This window comes from Haemorhous mexicanus, chromosome 19 (assembly GCF_027477595.1).
Source record: "Haemorhous mexicanus isolate bHaeMex1 chromosome 19, bHaeMex1.pri, whole genome shotgun sequence".
Lineage (NCBI taxonomy): Eukaryota > Metazoa > Chordata > Aves > Passeriformes > Fringillidae > Haemorhous > Haemorhous mexicanus.
The window spans coordinates 13,364,365-13,379,119 of record NC_082359.1 but is presented as its reverse complement, the minus strand read 5'-3'; the positions used below and the strand labels follow the sequence as shown (position 1 = coordinate 13,379,119).

The 14,755-nt window shown below is 50.4% G+C and overlaps 1 protein-coding gene across 1 annotated transcript in view; it reads left to right on the top strand.

The window, feature by feature from the left end:
• Positions 1–14,755, top strand: part of TMEM132D (transmembrane protein 132D) — a 208,189-nt gene that overhangs the window by 113,962 nt on the left and 79,472 nt on the right. Inside the window, exon 4 of the mRNA XM_059863227.1 lies at positions 9,752–9,935. Coding sequence (XP_059719210.1) covers positions 9,752–9,935 — 184 coding nt within the window. The remainder of the gene's footprint in view (positions 1–9,751; positions 9,936–14,755) is intronic.

The following is a 14,755-nucleotide window of genomic DNA, read 5'->3' as shown; positions in this document are numbered from 1 at the left end:
GCACCTGTCCTGAGGATTTCAGGGAGCATTTCATGCCATGGCTGTTTTCCTGTCTCCTCCACTTTTCTAGTTATGAGTCTGATCATGCTATTATTTGTACTGAAAGAGTAATTTCCTTTGGAAATGACAAACGAGTGCAGCCACGTCCTGCCAGAGTGTGCTGAGGTGAGGTGGTGGGAGCCCACCATTCTCATCTGCCTCCTCAGATCAGGGAATATTTGAAGTCCATTTAAGTCTCTCTGCAGTAATGGTTTTGTTTACAGCTGTTTGGCTGGAGGTGATTTGAGGACACGGAGACTTGGAAGGAATAATTCTGGAGGAGGGAGCTGTTAGCAGCCATTGCAGGAGCTCGGTGGTTTACTGAGAGCACTTGCAGGAGGAGGAGCTGCATTGGCCATTATCCCGTGCATGTCTGGCTGGGATGGGCTCTTGGAATTCTGACTTCAGCTCCAGCCAGGGTGGCTCCTCTGGCTGCTTCTGCCATTAGAATAATCAGCTTCTGCAGAAGTCTTTCAGGGAATAGGCATTTCAAATCCCTAAGTGCCTTTAGCGTGGAGCTTGGTGAGTTTATGGAGAGATGATACGGTGTGGTGGCTGCCCTGGCAGGGAGCAGCCCAGCCCAGGCTGCAGCTTTGTTTTCTGCTGCCCTGGATTTCCCTCTGCAGGTGGGATCTGCCTGCACAGGGGTCTCTGCCCTTGGGGTTTGCTGCAGCAGCTCCTGCACCGCTGGCAGCAGCGACACTGGGCTGCTGCTGCTGCTGCTGCTGGGGGACACAGAGCCCCCCGAGGGTGGGACTGGGAGCCCCCAGGGACACAGATCCCAGCAGGGACACCCAGGGACACAGATCCCAGCAGGGACACCCAGGGACACCCAGGGACACAGATCCCAGCAGGGACACAGATTCCAGCAGGGTCACAGATCCCAGCAGGGACACAGATCCCAGCAGGGACACCCAGGGACACAGATCCCAGCAGGGACACCCAGGGACACAGATCCCAGCAGGGACACCCAGGGACACAGATCCCAGCAGGGACACAGATCCCAGCAGGGACACCCAGGGGCACAAACCAGTGCTGCCAATTCCTGCACCGATTCCTGCACTGCTCCCTGCCCTCGGGGGCTTTGCTGTCTCTGGGCACCTCCCACGGGGTGATTCCCTGCAGTGTAACTACAATCATAACCTGCCACTGCTGTTATTATGTTTTATTTGTATTGTTTTTGTTCTTTCCATCGCTCCTGAGAGCACACCCAAGGACTGCCAGAGCCTTGTGTCCCCCTGCAGCTGCCCAGCCCCGAGCTCAGGTGCTGCACAGCCTCCAGGGGGAACAGCAGGTGCACCCCAACAGGATTGGCTCCACCAGCTCATGCTGCCAAGAGCAGGACTGCTGAGAGCTCCTGAGCTCCCACAGTTTGTAATGCCACCAGTGCATCAAGAGCTGTGACTGGCTCTGACAGGCCCTGGGACTCAGCTGCAGACCTGTCCCATCATCCTGTCTGTGTGATTTCCTCATGGCTGTCAGATCATGCCAAGGTGTGTGGAGGGGAAACATCTGCTCCAACAAAAACGTACCACAGCTGGAGCAGGGTCCTGTCCTGACTGGAACAGACAGAACAGTTTACTGAGAAATTATCTACCTTGACAAAGGTGCCACACCAGGTGGGTTTCAGAGGGCTCTCCTAACCAAGACTGCCCTGTAATTCTGTGATTTAAAATATATTTCATCCTAAAGCTCTTTCAAAAAGCTGGGTTTGGAGGGAGGCAAGGTGTATCTTCTCTCTTCAGTTTATTTTCATATTATTGCTTAAAAATAAGAAACAAATGGGGTTCTGAAAGCTTCCATTTCAATATTAAGAAAGCTGGAAAGTGTTTCCTTTTTTTAATTCTGGACTTGGCAAACGCTGAACAATTGTGTAAAGAAAACTCTTTCTAGAAATTTTTATTTTAATTGAAAAGGACTTTGCAGTTTTGGAAGATGTACGAGTTCAGCAGAAATACTTGCTGAATAGTTCACAGCAGAGGAAATTCCTGCAGCTGAGGGCACTAATCTCATATATTGGATGTGCCTTGGCAGGTATCTCCAGATAAGTCCCTAATTTTGAAATACTTTGACAGTGTGAGTCTTGTGGAATGCAATGCTGCTTTTCTATGTAATTGCATTTGTGGGAGCAGTGTGGACACCAATAAGCAAGGCATTAAAAAGGAGTTACAGATCTCACTGTGGAGAGCTGCAGCTAAGTGCCAAGGCACCAGATCTGCCACTCTGGATTCAATGCCACAATTAAAGTTGTTAAAAATTAGCAGGGGGCATAATTTCACAAGCATTCTGGATTCCAAAGTCTAGCCCCACATATGTTTATGCCCAAGTGTAAATTTGCTGGTCCTGTGTGAGAGGGGCTTTTAGGTGATAACTGTTTGTAGGGTGAGGAGTGAGTGGTGCTGCAGGGCTGTGCTGAGCACGGTGCTTGGTCTGTCTGCTGTGCTGGGATTACTCTGGAGTCAATATTTGCAGTGCTGCCTCTGCAGGGTTTTAGCAGGAAGATCCTGGGTCATTCCCTCCGAGCAGTGCAGGGGTTCTGCAGCTCCTGCCAGTCAGAAGGAGGTTTCTTTCATTTCCAGGAGGCTGTGAGGGTGTTACCAGCCTGCCAGATTGTGATGTCAGTGAAACATGGAAAGCTCTTTTTAGGAATGCTCAGGAGGGTTCTTGATCCAGAGGCTCAGGTGTGGGTATGCTGTGAATCTCACTGCCAGTGCTGAGCAAACCCCTCCCTGCCTGCTGTGCTCAGTGTTCCTGACTGAAGCCTTGGTGCCTGGCTTTCCTGCCCATAAAATGGCAGCTGGGTTCATTTTCCCAGGTGTTCCCCCTTGATAAGCCAGCCAGCCCCACATTCCCTGGCTGTCTGTGGTGTGAGCCTTGGCTGGACCCTGCAGACCCTTGAGCAGTGAGCTGTGAGCACCTGGGGCTCTGTGCTCTCCTCCCCTGCAGCTCCACCACACCTAAAGGGAGTTAGCCCACCTTTATTGTTATTTCTGTGCCAAGGACAATAAAGCAGCAGTGCAGAGAGCTGGACTGAGTGTATTTGCAGGGTTTTACTGGACTTTGCCCTGTCAGTAAAACCATTTTTGTAGCCTTCAGCTCTGCCTCCTGCCCAGGCTGGGGCTGCTGCAGAGGGACCTGGTGGCCCTGACTGCTGGGGACCATTTCTTGAGTGATTATCACATGGGATGGAATGAAGTCAGAGTGATTTGGGAAATGATCCCTGGGTTTGCCACGCCAGGGGACGCTCAGAGCCCTGGCTCTGAACTGAACTGCTGACCTGGTGGGTAATTATGTTTTAAATTGATATTATATTAAGAGGTTTGCTAATTTTTGCTCTCTTTTGGATTGAGTTATTTGGGAAAAGTGCTATCAACAGCTGGAAAATCATATTGTGAATAATTTATTTGACAATAGCAAAAAAATAAAAGTCAAATAAATAATTCAGCAAATATTTCTCAACCAACACTACTGATGTCAAGCTCCAGAGAGATGGATCAATTTTTAAAAATAACTCTATTACATGATTAGTAGACTCATTTCTTGGTGATTTTTCTTGCTAGTTGGTTCACTTCATATGGTGATGCCCACGGAAAAATGACTTTTCAGCCTACCTATCCTGAATTTTTAATAGTAAGATGACACTGAATAAAGTTAAATGGTAATGTAGTGCTGTATGTATCACCTTCTCTTGATACATCAGGGGTGAGTAATGATCTTTGCTGTAGCCCAGTGCTCCAGGTTCTGCAGACATTGGGTTTGGAGTGCCCTCTCTGACCTCGGGATGGGCTGAGCCCCAGGTCTCACCTTCTTGTCTGAAATATTTCAGTTTGTGTTATTTGTGTGATGTGCAGAGGATGAGCTGTCAGTGTGCTGACAGCACGTGGGGCAGTGCTGCACCATGCTGCTGGCTTTGGCTTAATAAAATTCCAGCTTTTTGGGTGAACTCAGACATGTTCTTTTTGAGGGCCAGGGAGGGCTGGGATCTGCCTGGCAAGGCCAGCAGGATTCCCAGCCCTGGCTGGATGAGGGAGAGCAGAGCTGCCCGTGGTGAGCTCTCCTTCTGGAGCTGAGCCAGCCCCAGTGCTGCTTGAGACTCCTGCTTCATGGCAGTTCTTGCAGCATTTGATTTTTTTACCTTAAGGACCAGTTGTAGGAACAAAATAGTCCATGGAAACCTGCAGTTGTTATTGCAGGTCTAAAAGCTTTCTCCAAAACCAAGGTGAAAAATATTCATGATTGCACTCTAGTCTGGAAAGCAGAGGGAAAATCAATTGGATTGGATTCATTAAATAAGAACTGTCTCTCTGTAAGAGTACTGTGGGGATTTTAACTTGTGGTACCTGGGAGAGGGAGAATGTGAACAAGAGAAGATGCCACAGCCTGCCCAGCCCCAGGGGCTCCTTCCCCAGCCCTGTGCCCCAGGCTGTGCCCAGCCCCAGGGGCTCCTTTCCCCAGCCCTGTGCCCCAGGCTGTGCCCAGCCCCAGGGGAGGGGGGTCCTTTCCCAGCCCTGTGCCCCAGGCTGTGCCCAGCCCCAGGGGCTCCTTCCCCAGCCCTGTGCCCCAGGCTGTGCCCAGCCCCAGGGCTCTCCTTCCCCAGCCCTGTGCCCCAGGCTGTGCCCAGCCCCAGAGCTCTCCTTCCCCAGCCCTGTGCCCCAGGCTGTGCCCAGCCCCAGAGCTCTCCTTCCCCAGCCCTGTGCCCCAGGCTGTGCCCAGCCCCAGAGCTCTCCTTCCCCAGCCCTGTGCTCCAGGCTGTGCCCAGCCCCAGAGCTTTCCTTCCCCAGCCCTGTGCCCCAGGCTGTGCCCAGCTGTCCCCTGGCACAGAGCAGGCTGTGTTCTGCCCAGACCCCAAGGGCAGCAGTCTGGATGCAGGTACAGAACAGACCCACAAGGAAACACAAGACAAGAGCTGAAATGTGCTGGTGGCCCTGACCCCATCCATCCCCCCTGGGGCAGGGGGTGCAATCCCCCCTGGGGCAGTTGCAGCAGAGCCCTGGGGCCTGGGCAGCAGCAAGGAGAGCCCACCTGGAGCAGCCCCCAGACTCACAGAGGGCTCCTCCCAAAGGAGTCAGGGATTTGCAAACAAATCTGGGTCTGCTGGCAGGACTGGCACTGGGAGACACGAGGAACAGTGGGAAGGATTCCCCTGAGGGATGAAGGGAATGAGAGAGGTTTGTCTTTACAGACCAGCTGTGGGTCTGCTGAGAGGGGAAGTTAGATCCAGAGATGAGAAACAGTGGGAAGAACCATGGATTCCACAGGAGTGCCACTGGCTGACACAAGCAGAGGAAAAGGGGGGTTATACTTGAGAAGGGGTCTTGGTAGGAGGGGTTTGGGGAGGTCTGCACCTCTCAACTACCTCGGCCAGTGGGGGAAGAGGGGGAAGTGTGGCTGGGATAAAACTGGGATAAAAGGGAGGCTCTGTCCTCCAGAATGTTGAGAGAGCCATGGGAAATGCCCCGTGGCCTCTCCCTTTACTCAGACGAGGCTACAGGACTCCTCTGACTCCTTTTTGGACAGCAGCCCTGGTGTTTGAGGGTTCCTGTTCCTGGCACTGCCCCGCTGGTGCCCTGCAGGACCCCACACCTCCCCTGCTCTCCCCACGAGGTGCTGGCAGCAGAAGGGCTTCAGTGCATCACAAGTGGCTGTTTATTCAGCAGAGCTGTGATCTCTGTCTGCCCAGCAAATGTGGAGAGGAATGCAAATGTCCCTCCTGCCACAACAGTTTGACTCAGATGTAGAGGCTTCTTAAAACAAACAAAAAACCCTCACAAATCAAAGGATTCTCTCTCCTGAAACCAGAGTTGTGGATATTTTTTAAGAATTCAGCAAAGACTAGACAGACAATCTTTTCTTGGTAAAAATAAATGAAAAGATTATCAGGATTCTCTCCTGGCTACTTTAAATATAGATGGGATACACACACACACACATATATATATATATATATATATTCCTTCTGGTACAGGAGATTTTTCACTCAGTGATTTCTTTTCTCTTAATATCTTCTAGTTTCCTCCTCCTTTTTTTCCCCACCCAAAATCTGTTTAGGTGTGAAGACAGTTTGTTACTGGGCTGCATGTTCCCAGGAGCACTGCAAAAACATGGATAAAATCCACTTTATTTAAAGACTTTGGCACTGCTGGGCATCTGCTGCTCTAAGGATGGAAATGCAATGCCCGTGTGCTCCAGGGGAGCTCTAGGGCTGGGGAGAGGAGGGAAGGAGGTACCAAAAAGCAAATATTCTGAAGGAGGGGCTGATTCTCTAGTGATCTTTGATTTCCTTTCTACCTCCTCACTCTTGGTTAGGAAACAAGCCCTGTTCAGTGATGGTATCAGTAGTAATGGCTTAAAATTCCAGAAGAGAGGAGCAGAGAAGGTTTGTGAGATCCTTTGAGTGAAATTGTTTACATTCTGGGAAAATACCATAGGAAAAGGTTTCTTTTTTTCATTTTAAACAGAATCTGTATCAGAAATGAAACTTTTTTTAGAAAAAACAGAGCTTTGTTCCAGCTTGGCAGTGCTTTGGCTTTTCAGGCATTTGTCCTGCATCTGCTGTGGGTTGATGTTGTTTCCTCCCACACAGGGAAGGGAACTTGGGGGTTTTGTCTGAATGACAGCATAGCACATGACCTTACTTTTACCCAAAAAATTAACTTCTGTCTGAAACGTCACCTTTTTTCCACTTTGTGGTGCATAAATCATCTCATCCCCTCCTTTTATGGGAAAGTAATTTTCAGTTTAATTTTCTCTCCCGTGTAATGGTTTTCACAAACCCCTTCAGGCCTGCTGGGGCCAGCTGTGCTGCTGCCACCCTTCTCTCTGCTGGGAAGTTTTCCCAGTTATCCTGGGAACATTTCTGCCTTTCCTGAGCTCTGCTGTCCCCCCTTGCCCTGGCTGAGCAGTGTTTCAGGCCACAGAGTCCTTTGGTGCCTGCAGGAGTTTGTGGGGCTGTTGGAGAATAAAATCACCTTTTCTCTCCTTCCTGTGCCCCAGGCTCTCTGTTCACTTTCCTGGTTTGCATATTGATGGCTTCGGGCTGCTCCAGTGCATTCCAGCCTGCAGCAGCCAGGGCTGGAGCAGGGTTCAGTGTTCGATGGGAACATTGCAGGGCTGTTCTGGGGAGCTGCAGGAGGAGGCAGGTGCTGGGGGCACAGAGACCCCCAGCTGGTGAGGGCAGCGTGGCATCCTTGACCTCAGAGCACTGCCCACGTCCAGGAGCTGCTCCTGGGTTTGCAGTGCCCCTTCAGAGCAGGCTGTGACATCCCTCTGAGCTGTGCCACTGAAGAAATGTGGTGTCAGCCCTGGCCAAGGGCCTGGGCAGGGCCCCTCTCAGAGCCAGAGGCAGCAGAGCAGAGTGCCTGAAGATTGCAGGAGCTCCTCGAGCACAGGAGCTGGGGTGGGACACCCTGCACAGAGCAGGCTCTGCCCCTCCCTGCTCACACAGTTAGGGTGACTGAGATCCAGTGGTCACAGCTGCAGAAAGCAGCCTCTGATCCCACCTAGGTCTGTGGGAGCTCAGCACATCACTCCTGATGTCCAGAGCTACCCAGAGAACCCCTGGGGGGCTCGGGAGTCCTGGAATGTTGCCAAAAGCACTTGGTGGCTTGATTTTGATCCATCTAGGATGTGCCACCAATGTATGAGGAGATGGAACCTGTGAGAATCACTCGGGTGTGAATGGTGAAGGGAAGATATCATTATAGGGTGAATCACAAATTTTGGGGTTTTGGTACAGGGGGGTTGCAGAGACAAGATGGAGGAATCAGGGTGTGCCACCAGGCTCTTCTTTCTTCTTCCTGTCTTCCATCTTCTGGAGTGATGTTGGCATTTGGGGATGGGTCTGGGGTGAGGGTGCACTTGGTGACGAGGGTGACAGGTATTGGGGACAAAAGGTAAATATGATATATGTAGTTTTTGTTATAAAAGATGTGACCACCTTGGGGGTGGGCAGAGTGCCTTTGGCTCTGTGCTGGTCAGATCCTTAGGGCAGAGAAAGGACTTTATAGATAAGAAATAATAAACAATTCTGAAGGCTGAAAAAACCCAGAGTCCAGACTCATCTTTTGAAGCCCAGCGTGCCAGAGCCATCCTGAGCGTGTGTGGGGGCAGAGACAGACAGCCAAACCCCACCTAGGTCTGCATGGATTGAGACTGCATTCAGTGCTAGTTTGGAAATCCTGCTCTTTCTCCATGACATGAAGAAATGAGAAATTGAACACAATGTGTTCTATTTTGGCTTGCTTTAAATTCCATCCAGGAGGGAGAGAACGCAGTGCATCCACTGCAATACAAACCTTACAGAGGATCAGAGCAGGCTCTTCAGGAGGCATTGGGTAAAGCTCTGCATTCAGTCAGCACAGTGGAAATCTCTCAGGATCTTGGGAAGAGTCCCAGTCTGGGGCTGTTGTCATAAGTGGTCTTCATAAAAGTGTACTCTTAGTTTCAGCTCTTTTCCCACATCAGCTGGGAAGCCTGCTGGGGTTTGGGTGCATTTTGGGATTCTCTAATCAGCTGCTGAAATGTTCCCATTTTCCAAGTTGCACTCTCCAGCAGAAATGCCTTGTGACACCTCCGTGCTGTGCCAGTCTGCCTCTCTTTGAGGATTATCCCCCAGAAAGAAATTCTGCTCTTTCCTTTCTCCTCCACACAAACACTGAAGCTGGTTCAGCATTCAGTGCTTCAGGAGTAAAAGCATTCTGAGTGTCCCCTGGATTTGTGCACTGCTAAGAAATTCCCCATTCCTCTGCAGCTTTACAGGAAATTGAGCATTTTCTTGTCTCTCTCAATGCCACTGGCCTAAGGAGCTCACCTTAACAATGCAATCTTCACTGCCTTTCCATGCAGGAGCTGCTTTTATAACAAACTTCACAGGAATTGCATCAATTCCCTTTCCAGTCTTCCCTCTTTGCATTTCTGCCGTGTGGAATCCTGTGACACAAAGCTGGAACCCAGGAAGGACAGCTCCCGAAGCCCCAGTGCCCCACCCAGTGCCACACCCAGTGCCACACCCAGTGCCCCACCCAGTGAGGCTCTGCTCTTCTCTGGGGCTTTTCTCTCCAGGATCCTGGCAGGACTGGCTGATATTAAACAACCCAGTTCTGTAACTCTCACAACAAGCTCGATTATCTGTAATTCCTGGTTTAGCAAAGGACAAAAGGAGCTTCCCACTGACACTCACAGCGAGGTAGCAGTATAGCCAGAAATTAATTCTGAGTTTTGCAGTCCTCTGCTCCCTGCTGCCCTTGTTCACAGACCCCATCCCGAGCTTTGACCTTTCTTCCATGCCTGTCTTTTTAATAAACACAAAATACTTTGGATGCAGTGGTTTCCCCTTTCCAGCAGTGATTCCCTTCAGGTTTGTTGACGTGCTGCTGTAGCAGGGAGGAAATGCAGTGTGCTCATTGAGAGGGGTCTGGCAGTCAGTTTGGGCTGTACTTTCAGCCTCTGTTCTGCCTTTGCTGAGTTTCTCCCCCTGTGAAATGGAGCAGTGCACAGTGATCCAGTCACAGGGTGTTCCTGAGCCACTTGAATGGGTGGGAAACAACCTGAAGTCTCGAGACAAGTACAGATTATTAATTCATTGTTTAATCCATCATCCCACCAAATCCTCTCTTTGAAGGAGCCTTAATCCAAGGTATTATTAACATAAAAGCAATTATATTCCTGGCTTATCAGTGATGTGAATGAACATTTCATTCCTTTTTTGCTGCAGTGCGGAGGGTCCTTCCTCTGAAATCATGCAGATTGATTTTGAAATTGAAGAGCTGACTGACCTACCTGAGACCCAGCTCATCACCTGGCAGGTGCAATATCCTGGAGACACCACTTCAGATCTGGGAATCTCCAAGATCTACGTAAGCCAGAAGGACCTGGTAGGAGTTCTCCCTTTGGCTATGGTAAGGAACTGTTTGCCATTCTGCAGGGCTGGGGCACAACAGCTGGGAGGGGAGGGAGGGACAGAGGGAAACACCTTGGGACTCAGGTCCTGCCTGGGAGGCCAGCTCCTGCTCTTGGGCTGCTGCAGTGGTTTTGGGGGGCAGAAGCTGAGCTGGTGGCATTTGCCCTGCTCTCAGAAGGTTTTGGGGGGCAGAAGCTGAGCTGGTGGCATTTGCCCTGCTCAGAAGGTGTTGGGGCAGAAGCTGAGCTGGTGGCATTTGCCCTGCTCTCAGAAGGTTTTGGGGGGCAGAAGCTGGGCTGGTGGCATTTGCCCTGCTCAGAAGGTTTTGGGGTGCAGAAGCTGAGCTGGTGGCATTTGCCCTGCTCTCAGAAGGTTTTGGGGGGCAGAAGCTGAGCTGGTGGCATTTCCCCTGCTCTCAGAAGGTTTTGGGGGGCAGAAGCTGAGCTGGTGGCATTTGCCCTGCTCAGAAGGTTTTGGGGGCAGAAGCTGAGCTGGTGGCATTTCCCCTGCTCTCAGAAGGTTTGTGGGGCAGAAGCTGAGCTGGTGGCATTTCCCCTGCTCAGAAGGTTTTGGGGGCAGAAGCTGAGCTGGTGGCATTTGCCCTGCTCAGAAGGTTTGTGGGGCAGAAGCTGAGCTGGTGGCATTTGCCCTGCTCAGAAGGTTTTTGGGGCAGAAGCTGAGCTGGTGGCATTTGCCCTGCTCAGAAGGTTTGTGGGGCAGAAGCTGAGCTGGTGGCATTTCCCCTGCTCAGAAGGTTTTGGGGGGCAGAAGCTGAGCTGGTGGCATTTGCCCTGCTCTCAGAAGGTTTTGGGGGGCAGAAGCTGAGCTGGTGGCATTTCCCCTGCTCAGAAGGTTTTGGGGGGCAGAAGCTGAGCTGGTGGCATTTCCCCTGCTCTCAGAAGGTTTTTGGGGCAGAAGGTGAGCTGGTGGCATTTGCCCTGCTCAGAAGGTTTTGGGGGGCAGAAGCTGAGCTGGTGGCATTTCCCCTGCTCTCAGAAGGTTTTGGGGCAGAAGCTGAGCTGGTGGCATTTCCCCTGCTCTCAGAAGGTTTTGGGGCAGAAGCTGAGCTGGTGGCATTTCCCCTGCTCTCAGAAGGTTTTTGGGCAGAAGCTGAGCTGGTGGCATTTGCCCTGCTCAGAAGTGCTGTGGCTGCAGCACGAGGTGTGCTCGGGCACTCCTCCATCGTGGTGCATCTCTGACCTGAGTGCTCTTACCTTGGCCTGGGCTTCCTGAGAGACAGGATTTCCACATCCTGAATTCTGACTCCATGTCCATTTGAGAGTGAGAAAAGAAATAAAAGGAATGGCATGAGCTCTGATTAATTTGAATTAGCTGGGGAGCACAAAATGCAGCACGTAGCCAGCTGTCTGTTCTGCAGGAGTGCACTCAAGCAGGTACCCCGTGGTCACAGTGAAAACCACAGGACTTGAACATGGCCTGATCCTTCAGCCTTGTTTTTACCTAAAAATGCCTGTTGGATACCCAAGTTTCAAGTGCAGTCAGAAGTCTGTGCATTTCCTCTTCTGTCCCTTTCACATTTCTGTGTTGTTGGAGATGAAGCATGCCTGGGTGAGGTCTGGCTGTGCCTCATTTCTGTTTTGAGGCAATCTGTTAGAAAATATTGACACATTATTATTTAGTGCTGAAAGAAAAACAAAAATCAATCTCAAAGCATTTAAAAAATGTAACCTGGATGTTTGCCTGGTGATAGCAAGTTAATTATGCCATTACTGAAGACTGGAGGTGTTCTCTGCACTTCCAGACTCCCAGAACTGGCTGCTCTTGTTATTTGTATTTACCAACTCCAACTACTCAGTGCTGTGGTTCTTTATTTAACCAAACCCAGGTTTTCTCCCTGGTGCCTTGATGGCAGGGTGTGTCTCCCAGCTGAACCTGGGCTGGCTCCCAAATGAGGGCTGTGCCACCCCTCTGCTCTTGAAGAGGCTCTCCCAGAATATCCTGGGCTGGGGTATTGAGCCCAGCTCTGCTGTCAGCTGGGCCCTGCAGTGCAGGCCCACGAGTTCTGGTCGAGGGTTAGGGCTGTGGAAGGATCAGACTGAGGTAATGTGGGATGTTGGGGTTTCTGTTCTCTCCATACATAATTGAAAAGATAAAAGGTTTCCTCCCCACTGGTCCCAGAGGTGGCAGGAAAGCAGAGCTCTCCTCAGGTGTGCCCACGAGCCGTGATTGCTTTATTATCAAGTGATATAGTGGCAAAATATAGCTCCTGAGAACAAAAATAGCTTCTGCTGGCAGCTGCTACAAATCTCTCAGTCTCTTAATTTCCATTAAAGATGAAGAAAAGCCATTTTGCAGCAGCACAGAGCTGCGTGCTCAAAGGTCACATGCAGCCTGTGAAGCTGCCAGGAGATGGCATCTGCAAGGCAGCAGGTGTGGGGATGGAGGGGAGGGGAGAGGGCAGAGACAAATGGCAGCAGTCCCTGGACCCCTGGCAGGCTGGGAAGGGAAATCCTTCTCTGCACTGCAGTGCCAGGGAAGGAGCTCGGGGCATTCCCGACCTCCAGATCCCTGTCCTGCTGCACTTGGTGCTGAGGCAGTGAGGGTTCACGTGCAGCCCTTTGGGCATCCAACTTGGGTTAGTTTGGTACTTCAGTTTCCCCTGTGGTCCTTGCAAAGCATTTGAAAATTAAAGTAAATTAAAAAAATTACTCCTCTTCCATTTAGAAAGAAGCACAATGAAAATAATGTGTTTTGTTATTTCTCTGGTTTTGGAGACAGGAATAATTTGGGTTGGTTTTTTTTACTGGTCTTTATAGCTGAACATGTAATTTCATGTATGCCATTGTTTCAACCTGCTCCTGATGTTCTTTTTAAAACTTTAATGAACGTGTTGACAGCAAGTAAAGTGTTCTACTTACAGCATGAGAAGCTGTATAAGCAGACCAGGTAAATAAATAAAATCAGTTGTGGCAGTAAAGAGGCTATTTATTATAAAGGAAACTTTATTTGTACTGCAATTATTTCTAATAATTACAGGGATCAGCTGTCATGGCAGTGGCTGGCTCTGGTGGATTTTGTAAATGCCCAGGGTGCTAATGCCCTTATAAATCCATGTGCCTGACACGTTTCACTGGTAAATGGTGCTGTTCATGTCCTGGTGCACACTGGGGGTGCACTCAGGCTTGGCTACCAGAATTCCCAGTGGGCTGCTGCAGTGGCATTCTGGGGCTGCTGCAGCCTCCCCACCCCACCCACCCTCTGAGCTGGGGTGGAATCTGAGCTTTTCTGAAAGGTGAGTCTCCCCTTGCAGGGATGGAGAGGAGCAGATGGATTTGGGGATGTGCTTGGGCTGGGAGCAGCCTGAGCCCTGCCTGGCAGCTGAGCAGGGCAGGGTCACGTCAGCCAAACCCTCTGTCCTGCTCCAATTCAATGAGGGACTGTTCCTAAAGACTTCCACTGACAGCTTTATGGAAAAGAAAGAGATGTCTAGAGAGTAGATAAAAGCTTTTACCTTCCTAATTCATAGCTTTTAAATTGCAATTACAGTATTCGGCAAGTTTTCAAATATTTAATTAAAATGTTACCCAGTGCTGAAAAGGAGCCTTTTTAAATCAAAATGATTAGTGAATCACAGATGAAATCTACTCCTAAGAAAGGGAGAAACCGTTGGATCACTGTGATATTGCCAGCAACCACTTTCTTTTCAGAAATATATTCTATTGCTTCCTGAAATTAGACAGGCCAAGGACTTCAGATTCCACACCATAAACCAGGCTTGCCATTCTCCCAGTGATGCCTCAGCACCCAGCAGCTCTGCTTTGGAGTCGCCTTTCTTGGAAGTAGACATCCCAGCTGATGTCAGAACAGCAGATAGATTCTCTTGCCATTGTTGTGCAAGTGTTTATGTCCTGGAGGTGTTTGTTCTCTGTCTCAGAAGATGCATGCCAGGGTCTGGTTCTGTTTCCTGGGCTTTTGCAGGGTTGGTCGTGGCTCTTCTCTGCACTGGCACATAACTGTGACTCAGTTACATCCAGGCCTTTCTGCTGCTCCGTTGTTCCAGACTGGAGACTCTTCCCTGATGGCTGAAGTTCTGACTCTCAGTCCAGTCCCCGTGATGAAACTTCTCACAGTGACAGCATTTCATTCCATTTCCTTTTCCTGAATCCTTGGGTTCATCTGTTGCTTCTGTTTAGTAGTTCAAGCTCGTGTATTGCCAATGCCTTCCCAGCTGATATTGTCTGCACTTTTGAGCAGCAGTCTGTTCCAGGGTCACTACTGACAGCAGTAAAACCACAGATTTTCCCTGGACTCTTTCTGGGCTGCTGTGTCCGTCTGATTCTGGAATATTCCTGTGGCAGTCCAGAGGAACAGACTGTCTCACTGGCTGTGGCTCTCCCAGCTTTGCCTGGATCCAGAAACCTCCCTTATGGATGGGTTCTGGTGCTCAGGCACCTTCCACTGCAAGGACTTTGTACTGCAGAGCTCGTTAATCAATCCCTGTGCAGTGTGGGAGTCTGATCAGATTCTGTTCCCCATCCTGGGAGCTGCAGTCAGCCCGTGCAGCTGATGGGAGAAGTGTTTCATTAGCACGGGAGAGTCTGTGGTGCCTCAGGACTTCACTGAATCACAGGGGTCTGAAGCTGCAGGACATTTTTCCTGGATGTGGATGTTAAATACTCAGGCTTTTCACAGCTTGTGCCCTTGGCACCTCTGCACCCCAGTGATGGACCAGGCCCTGGGCAGTGCCCTGGGGTGTGGCAGTTCTGCAGTCTGTGTTCAACAGGTGAACATCCTTCAAGTGGGGCTGATTCCAGGGCTCCTGTTCCTTGCACTGGGGCTGATTTCAGGGCTCCTGTT